The 9,058-nt window shown below is 35.3% G+C and overlaps 2 protein-coding genes across 2 annotated transcripts; both read left to right on the top strand.

Annotated features, from left to right (window-relative positions):
• The first annotated feature begins 909 nt into the window (after nucleotides 1-909).
• rps5 (ribosomal protein S5) lies at nucleotides 910-6,316 on the top strand. Its single transcript, XM_051863157.1, has 6 exons — nucleotides 910-1,040; nucleotides 1,888-1,995; nucleotides 3,368-3,577; nucleotides 3,748-3,876; nucleotides 5,963-6,061; nucleotides 6,199-6,316. The coding sequence occupies exons 2-6, from the start codon at nucleotides 1,888-1,890 to the stop codon at nucleotides 6,265-6,267; spliced, it is 615 nt and encodes a 204-aa protein (XP_051719117.1). The 5' UTR covers nucleotides 910-1,040; the 3' UTR covers nucleotides 6,268-6,316.
• Nucleotides 6,317-6,537: 221 nt separating this feature from the next.
• Nucleotides 6,538-9,017, top strand: lypc (ly6 domain containing, pigment cell). The gene is made up of 3 exons (XM_051863158.1): nucleotides 6,538-7,816; nucleotides 8,158-8,277; nucleotides 8,556-9,017. Exons 1-3 carry the CDS (start codon nucleotides 7,765-7,767, stop codon nucleotides 8,762-8,764), a joined length of 381 nt encoding a protein of 126 aa, XP_051719118.1. The 5' UTR covers nucleotides 6,538-7,764; the 3' UTR covers nucleotides 8,765-9,017.
• The last annotated feature ends 41 nt before the right edge of the window (nucleotides 9,018-9,058 follow it).

Here is a 9,058-nt window from a genome sequence, read left to right as displayed (position 1 = left end):
GTTTTGTAGAATTCCGTTCACAATGTTGATCTGGTTACCATGAGAACAGTGTCACACGCTGCTGCTTTAGCCATCATATGGTAGAAAATGTCCAAATAAATAAATGTTTAACAAGCTGACAGAAGTCGATTCATTTCATTGTTGGAAGGGTGTAACGTTAAATGTAAGTGTAGTTTTAATGTTGTCTTTGTAAATATTCACTTTCCCATATGGCCACGGAGGAGGGTCGGAGGGTCACATTCAGCGGACAGACACCCTTTTTTACAGTCTATGACAGACACCGACACACTGTATTTTTTTGTATTTATTTCAACAAATGACAACCAAATTCAAACCCATAGGAGCTCGTGAACAGTTTTGAAGTGGCTGCATGCAAGTTATACTCATTCACAAGCCGAGTGAGAGTCATACTCGCAAATGTAATGTTATTACAACAAAACAAAATACAACACTTTCAAAAACACTCAGCTATGTGATTATTTTATTGAGTGATAGGCAGTGGGTTTAATCAGTGACATTATTAGATTTGCTATACGTCGTCTTCCCCGTCACCTCCTCAACCTTCTTCCCTTAGTATGCTTTTACACGTAGCCTATAAAAGGTGACAATTGTATTACACCGTCCAGTTTTTTCTTTGAACGAGAACTAGACTACTTTTACGCCTCATTTTTTGTTACAAGGGTTGTACTTGTTACCTTAGCTTTACCCCTAAAATAGCAAAACGTGCTGAAAATTAATTCAAAACTAAAACAGCTGATTAATATTTAGTTTGATGATCAACATTTTTTAGAGGCTATGTACACTGACTATTTCTTGAAAAATGAAAATATCTTTACTTTTTAAGAGTTTTAGGTCATATTTTCGTACCCTATTCGCAGTCAGCGCCAGGTGGCGATAATTCCCCATACACGTCCACATGAGAAAGCAGAAGAAGAGCTCGACACGGAAGCGCTTTGAGCGGAAGTGGTTTTTTTCTCGGCCCTCGTGTCGCTCTTCCTTTCCGCCTGCTCGAGTGCGCCATACACACACACGCTGCGAAGGTAACGATGAAAAACATATTTTAAAGCGTTTATACCCATTCCACACACATCAAAATAGACTTATCTGGTTGTTAATAGACTGATATTTATATTTTAACCCGTATATGTCATATGTAGCTCGTCAAAATGATGAATTTGAACGTCTTGTAAATGCGCTCCATGAGCCCGCTGTCTCCCTTAGAAAAGACCAAGAGTGAATCCGCACCTCTGCGTTGTGACATTTTTTTCTATTTTACAAATTATGTCAAATTTAGCTGATTAATGTTAACTGTATTATTGGGGTGCGCCGTAATGATTAAGAGTAAATTTATGGTCTAAATATGTTGTGATCATATTCATAATGTATATGACGACTTGAGATCGTGTTTTTTTATCCTTTTTTTTTTTTTTAAATCTCCAATATAAATTGTCTGTCGAACGAAACATTTATGTATTGTATTGTATTGTATTAATTGAAAGTTTTTGTTCTCTTAATCTTACAATAAAATAGAATTGCGACACGATTTAATTCTTATTGAAATCAACTTGTATGTTTTTTTTGTTTTTTTTTTGGGTGATGTGTTTTGTGGACACCCTTAAGTACATAAGTGACATTCTCATTTCATCTTTTAAACTGTTTGTCATCCTAACAACAAACATAGCGGTGTGGACATAATGGAGAGCAGCATTAAGAAATATCAAATATTAGGGGGGACAATTTGGCCATTTTGAATTATTAGGGCCATTTTTGAATTATCAATGCCTATGGGAGACAAGTCCCCAATAATGTATGAATTTTTTTTTTTTGGGTGATGTGTTTTGTGGACACCCTTATGTACATAAGTGACATTCTCATTTCATTGAAAAGATGGCAGAAGATTGGGAGGCTGCGCCAGCTGTTGCTGAGACTCCAGAGATCAAACTCTTTGGCAAATGGAGTACTGACGATGTTCAGATCAATGACATCTCACTGCAGGTGTGTTTGACTCTCTCACACAGGACGACATAAATGCGACACTGCCTATTTGCTTTTTTATTTGCCCATTAACCCTTACTCTGACAAAAGAATGGTCAAAAAATCTTTTTACAAGTACATAAGACACAATAAGAAAGTGTTTTTATAGCATACTTGTGCTCAAGGAGCAAAAAAGTATTCAGAGGACCAAACTGACCAAATATACAATTTAGTGCGTAAGTTTTTTGTATGGCCAAAAAGTTAGATGAAATTCTGATAGCTTATTGTACATCAATGAGATTTTTATAATAGACTATTCAATGCATATAAACATCAGTTGTCATTCTATATCTCTCAATGTGTCTTGGTAAGATAATAAAATTCTTAGTTTTAAGGTCAAAGCTTTGTAATTGTGTGCAATGCAACATGAGTGAGAGATGTACAAGGGTCAAAGATGAAAAAGGGGTTTTAAGCATCAAAACAATAAGTGTAGTACAGCTTTGAATTGTTGTTTTTCAATACACCAGAATGGTTCCTGTTTAATTTGTTTTGAGCAATCATACATTTTTACCATGATTTACAGAAGACACCCACTAAAATGTCATTCAGTGTAACAATCTTTTCAGGGATATTTACCAAAAAAAAAAAAAAAAATCTATTTATGCCATATTAAAGATGCTAATTACTTGTAATTTTAAATTTTTAAACTTTGCCACTATCCTAGGTTTTGCCCATTTGTCAGCAAGAATTTTTTTATTCATTTAAAATGCAATAATATTTAGTATGCTCACTTATTCTTTTATATATTTTAATACGTACAGGTCAGAATAAGTATGTTGTTTCAACTTTTACAAATGTAAGTGTTACACTGAATGACAATGGAACATTTTCACCCACATTTTGACACTTTATTCTCCCAAAACTTATTTGAAACCTTAAAAGTAGACGTTTTACTTGCGTTTAATGTGCTTTGCATATGTGGACCTCTGTGTCTTTTTTTACCCACAAATAAATGTTACTCAAAAGCCTGTAGTGTTATATTTGATACTTAACATGATTTTTCTAAACATGTATGAATCAAGTAAACCCAAGTTGCTTCAGTCCTGTAAAAATGTTTCTCTTGAAATAATAATAAAAAAGTTATTATGTTTACTTTATAAAAAACATGAAATATTTCAGCGTATATATCAGCAAAAAAGACTCTTATCATGACCTGAAGGTGGACATTTTTACAATTATACTAAAAGGTTTTTTACTTGCTAAAAAAGTATGAACTATCAATCAGACGACAGAAGGCATGTAGATTTTTTGGCATTGTTTTGATCATGTTTATTATTTGGAGGCTGTAGAAATTCATGTATATAATTATCAGTGTGTTTCTCTCTTTCGATAGGATTACATTGCCGTGAAGGAGAAATATGCCAAATACCTCCCCCATTCCAGCGGCAGATACGCAGCCAAGCGTTTCCGTAAGGCTCAGTGTCCCATTGTGGAGCGCGTCACTAACTCCATGATGATGCATGGACGCAACAACGGCAAGAAACTGCTGACCGTCCGCATTGTGAAACACGCCTTTGAGATCATCCACCTGCTCACTGGCGAGGTGAGGCGATTTTTCCAGATTTATTCCTGCTTAGCTGCCTTTGGTCTGGTTTTTGTCATAATGCCTGTTTAAAAATATTGCAGAATGGAAACATGGTATTATGATTTAGCAAATTGTTTCTGAGATCTTAAGTCTGTATTAATGATAGACCATTTCTATTTCCTTTCCAGAATCCTCTGCAGATTCTGGTGAACGCCATCATCAACAGTGGCCCTCGTGAAGACTCCACTCGTATCGGACGTGCTGGAACCGTGAGGAGACAGGCTGTTGACGTGTCCCCCCTGCGCAGAGTCAACCAGGTCTGATTTTACAACTTGAGAGAGCTTGCTAAAAATCTTTAAATAGCTATCTGGCTATTTAAAGTTTCTTTACAGGTGGTTCACACAACACAGTTTTCAACTAAAAATGGGAAAACTCCTGTGTTTTGGCCGATCATTTACACGACAACCGTGTTTTGGGGGCCTGAAAGTGCAAACATTTGAAAAGGGTTTCAAAGTGCAAGTTTTTGAAAACAATACCATTATCGTCTCAGTGTAAACTACAGAAATGTGAATTTGTGAAAATGGTGACGTCATGCGCATGAGTATTACGTGTTTAGTCTGTAGGTCCGTAGTGTACAAAGTCACATCGCCAACTGCTGGCATATATAATACAGCGTTTTTAGTCGCTTTTGTGGATCCGTGTGAACGGTGATCGTTTTGACATTTGCATCTGTATGTGAAGCATTTCAACTTATCCTTGGTTAAAGGTGCAATATGTAACTTTTGCAGTAAAATATCCAAAAACCACTAGGCCAGAGTTATATATATTTTGTTCACTTGAGTACTTACAATATCTCAAATGTTTCCAACTATTTGTAAATCTTGAGAAAATTGCTATTTTAACCAAGGTTCCGGGACGTGAGAGAAGTCGCCTGTCAATTGCGTCATAGCAGCGTTACCCTCAGTCTGCCTCGGTTTCCGGTTTTATTTTATAGAAACCATGGAAACACCAAAGACGCTTTAATATATTACATGTTTTAATAGACAAGGGAACAACTGTTTTGATATTTATAGACGGAAAACTAATTGTTATATAGCTTAACATGTTTAGTCTTATTGTTTAAATCTAATTTTCTTGATTTTTTTTTTTTTTTTTTTTTTTTTTTTTTTTGCGAGTACCATGCTTTACCATGCCTCAGAGAAAAACACTATTTTGTCACGTAGCTAACATGGCATAATCAGATGCAGCTTTATTTTAAGTAACAGTAATACAGAATTTTCTCCATCATACAATATGTTTTAAAATTAATTTCATTCCATTTATCAACACAAGCCATTCAGCATTTAATATATTCTAAAATCGATCTAGCTTACTGCAATGTGCAACAAGTGTCTCGCAGCAGCCGCCGAGCGAACGCACAGAGTAACACTATAACATTTTCAACACACTCAAATGTATCGAATATGATAAACAGAGCTGCGTTACCTCATACTCATGACCGGAAAAGCGGAAGCGGCGCCAGCGACTGTGGCATAATAAAAGATCTGCTGCTCGTGAGGCGTGTTGCGCATTCGCTCCAGCTGCCTCGTTCAGCTCCCACAACACTCGGTCCTGCTCTGCTTCATACTACAATAACGTTAATAATCGCATCCATGAACATGATTTCTTCCCGAGTCCTATCCCTATTCTTTTGCACTGTCTGTTGAGGTGAAGACCACATGTCCCAAGATTCCGCGCTCAAACTTGGCATCATCAAGCTACGCCTTTGTTTTAAATAGGCCTCTAGCTACCTCTAGCGGACAAATCCTGCATACTGCACCTTTTAAGTAATAGTCTGATTGACAAGTCTCTCTCTCTCTCTCTCTCTATCTATATATATATATATATATGCACGCTAACTTATTTTTGGCAGTGATGTACACTTAAAAATATAAAGGTTCCAAAATGGTGTTTTCACACTGCCATAGAAGACCTGTTTTTGGTTCCCCAAAGAAACTTTCAATGAACAGTTCTTAAAAAAAAAAAAAAAAAAAAAAAAAAAAAAAGCATTTTCCCTTAATGTAAAGAACATTTTGATAATCTAAAGAACCTTTTGTGAAAAGAAAATGAAAAGGTTCTATGGATGTTAAAAGCTCATGAAACTATAGATGCCAATAAGCAACCTTTTTGTTTTAAGACCGCATATCAGTGAGACCAGAAATGTGCATTAAAATGAGTTATTGTGGATTTCATGTTGAACTTTAAGGGACTTGTAGTAAGTTAGGATGCTTTTGGTAACCCAAAACACTTTAGGCCTTTGCGACTTGGTCATTCACTGAAAATATAAAGCACAGAAATGGCCGGTGAAGATGCGGTTTATGTGAAAGTGGTCACTTATTGTCTGTTGATGTTTTATGATTTTAGGCCATCTGGCTGCTGTGCACCGGTGCAAGAGAAGCTGCTTTCAGGAACATCAAGACTATTGCAGAGTGTCTTGCTGATGAGCTCATCAATGCTGCCAAGGTGAGATAGGCAATCCGATTGGAGCATTTTATTGTGTACATGTCCAGAGCATGTATAGTAAATTAACTTATGAATCTTTTCCTTTTTTGTTGAATTTTGACTGCTATTGCAAAGTTCTTTTTCTGTTTGTATTGCAGGGTTCCTCCAACTCTTATGCCATCAAGAAGAAAGATGAGCTGGAGAGAGTGGCCAAGTCTAACCGCTAATCTCCATTTTGTATAAATTTGGATTACAATAAAGGAAGTGTGAAACCTACTCTTGTCTGCTCTTTTTCTGCTTGATATAATGATGCATTGCCGATATCTCCGGTGTTCAGAGTCAGGTAGTGTACAAGGGTGAACTATTTGATTGTGTGAATCATTTCTAAGTTGAGTTTTAGTAAATGTGTGATCTACCTCAGATAAACAGTTCATGTGTCCCAAAGTAATGTGTAGAGTCAGTGCTCCTTGTTGTTTTAGCAGTTGCATGGTCAAAAATGACAACTGATTGGCTCTAACATGTCTTATTTCTGTACGCTGCTCAAAGTTTTTGATCTAAGCTGCCTTGAGATCACTGAATTAAGTAGTTCTTTATATACAACATGATTTGATCTTCTTGAATCCTACAGTCACAAGACCCTCAGTCATTTGACATGCCATCCTCTACCCTGCGTGTCTTTCATTAACAAATATATTCTCTAATCAAATTTGTGCTGCTGCTCAACTTTTGCCAGCAAAAGCCTTCACCTTAACCATCGTAACCTTAAGATAAGGAAATCCTCTTGTTGCATACTGAAATTCAAGCCAGCTGTTTTGAAGATGTGTAGTTTGGAGTAAGATTGTAACTTGTGTCTTCCTTTATGTGGGATTGGCTGGCATTGAAGCACTTCAGTTGGAAATGACAATGTAACATAACAGCATCTGACATTAAACCTAAGTTGGATCTATATTTATATACAATAAATGGTGAATGGAACTGAATGAATGCATGTATAACAAACTATATGGCGTAAACTAAATCAAGTAGTTAATTATCATTTTGAAAGTATGTACAAAATGTTGAATTGGTCACTCAAGTGACCAATTCAAAACTGGTTTGTGTAAGAATTTTAAAACATTAAAAAGTGTAAAACATTAGACTGTCCATTTTTAAATGATATTAGACAACGTCTTTATCCAGAAAATATATTAATGGACATTTTTAAGGTTCCTCCTGGAATCATTTTAGAATTATCATACATTAAATTGAAAGATTCTATATGATTGTTAATATTACTATTGTTATTATGTATGTTTTTGTTTTGATTGTTTTTTGTAAACAATGAACTGAAATGATATTGTAATATTTATATAAAAAAAAAAAAAAAAATTAAATACTGTTGATTTTGCCATGATGAATATAGCCTGCTGATATGGCATTAAATCATAAATAAATCTGCCTGCATGTTTATATAAAAGGGCATTCAGAGACCTCTGCCAATGATATTTTGACCTCAGAGCTGTATCAACAAACTGCTGAAGACTGAATTGAATTATGTTCTAGGGTGGAGATGCATTTTTGATGTTTAAAGGGCAGGGTTAGAGGAAAAGATAAATAATCTACTGCTTACATCTGAGTTGAGGATCAGATCACTGATGATACAGATCGGATAATGTACAAACTGGACCATTCTGACCTTTAAAAGAATACGCTGATTAATCATTGTAGACTAAAAAAATATAAATATGTCTCAACTTTTTAGATACATTCTCTTCTTTTGTCTTCTCCCATCTGTGGGTAAGTAAAAAAGTAATCGATAAAGCAGTCGTCATTGTTTTTCACATTTGTGTTTCCACTTTCATAAGCTTTGTTACTTAAAATAGCTCTTGTATACTGCTCTTATAGCTCTTAAACATTTTATGTATATGTGTGTATGTATGTCATTTTCAACTCTTTTATATTAACCACAGTAATTTTTAGGAATAGGAAGTAATCGTGTTTAGGGTGCACTTTAGTGATTTTTTTTTTTTTTTTACAATGCACTCTAACAAAATAAAAAGCTTATTTAACTCTGTTATCTTTGAATATCATCTACTACAATATTGCTTATATAAGTCTCTTTATCTGTCCTCTTGCAGTTCCTCTGTTCTGTTATACATGTGTATTTCCTTCCATCTCACCACTGGACTGTCTCAAGTTCCCCACCAGGTGTCCACCGGGTCAGCTCTGTCTTTCTAGCAAAGCTGTAGGAGAGCGAGGTATGTATGTGTAATTTATGTCATTCAGTCTATGACAGATGATTGGAATTTTTTTGTGCTTGATTTACTTGCAAGCAGTGAAAACTTAAAATTCAATTGATCACTGTGTTGAGTATTTTGGATGTCACTGTCACCAATGAGCATAAGCACAAATGATAAATGATTATTAATATAAAATGGAAATTTGCATTAGACAGACATTTTTAAAAAGGTACCATACAAATTGCCTGTGCATGTATTTCTCTGCTTGTCATTGTGTTTTTTTTTTTCTTTAACAGGGGATTTTAAGATCATCTTGTATGAAAAGAGCTGTGTTATTCCTGCTCTGTGTGGAATAACAGGAGAAAAGTATGCCATGGGTTTAAACTTTACCTTCACCAACGACTGCTGTGATACTCTGCTCTGCAACGGCATCTCAACCAGTTCTGCTTACATATGGTCCAGCACCCTGCTCTCACTTCTTTTGGCATTGCTTTATTCACAATAAGCTTAACTAATGGACTCTATTACGAAAAAATCAGACACAATGTAGGCTAACACCACCACCACCACTAACAACAGCAAACTTTTGGGGATATCTTGAATAATTATAAGTTATGTTCAAAAATAAAGAAATTCATAGAACCTTGTATCTATTTTTACAACAATCCTAACAAGAAGCCTTTAATGTTTCTATCAGCATTGCCTCGTAGAGATGTAAGCATTTCACTCATGGATAAATTCAAATAAAAAAACTTTTTGTGGCCACTGTCTTGCTTGAAATTACTTTCTTCTATACAGT

Source organism: Ctenopharyngodon idella, chromosome 15, assembly GCF_019924925.1.
Source record: "Ctenopharyngodon idella isolate HZGC_01 chromosome 15, HZGC01, whole genome shotgun sequence".
Classification (NCBI taxonomy): Eukaryota; Metazoa; Chordata; class Actinopteri; order Cypriniformes; family Xenocyprididae; genus Ctenopharyngodon; species Ctenopharyngodon idella.
The sequence above is the reverse complement of the archived record's forward strand: the minus strand, read 5'-3'. Positions and strand labels throughout refer to the sequence as shown.

Coding starts and splice junctions, on each gene's coding strand:
- rps5 (XM_051863157.1), top strand. CDS start 1,888: ATGGCAGAAGATTGGGAGGCTGCGCCAGCTGTTGCTGAGACTCCAGAG. Junction 3,578..3,747: donor TCCACCTGCTCACTGGCGAG/GTGAGGCGATTT, acceptor TTTCCTTTCCAG/AATCCTCTGCAGATTCTGGT. Junction 6,062..6,198: donor AGCTCATCAATGCTGCCAAG/GTGAGATAGGCA, acceptor TTTGTATTGCAG/GGTTCCTCCAACTCTTATGC.
- lypc (XM_051863158.1), top strand. CDS start 7,765: ATGTCTCAACTTTTTAGATACATTCTCTTCTTTTGTCTTCTCCCATCT. Junction 7,817..8,157: donor TTGTCTTCTCCCATCTGTGG/GTAAGTAAAAAA, acceptor GTCCTCTTGCAG/TTCCTCTGTTCTGTTATACA. Junction 8,278..8,555: donor CAAAGCTGTAGGAGAGCGAG/GTATGTATGTGT, acceptor TTTCTTTAACAG/GGGATTTTAAGATCATCTTG.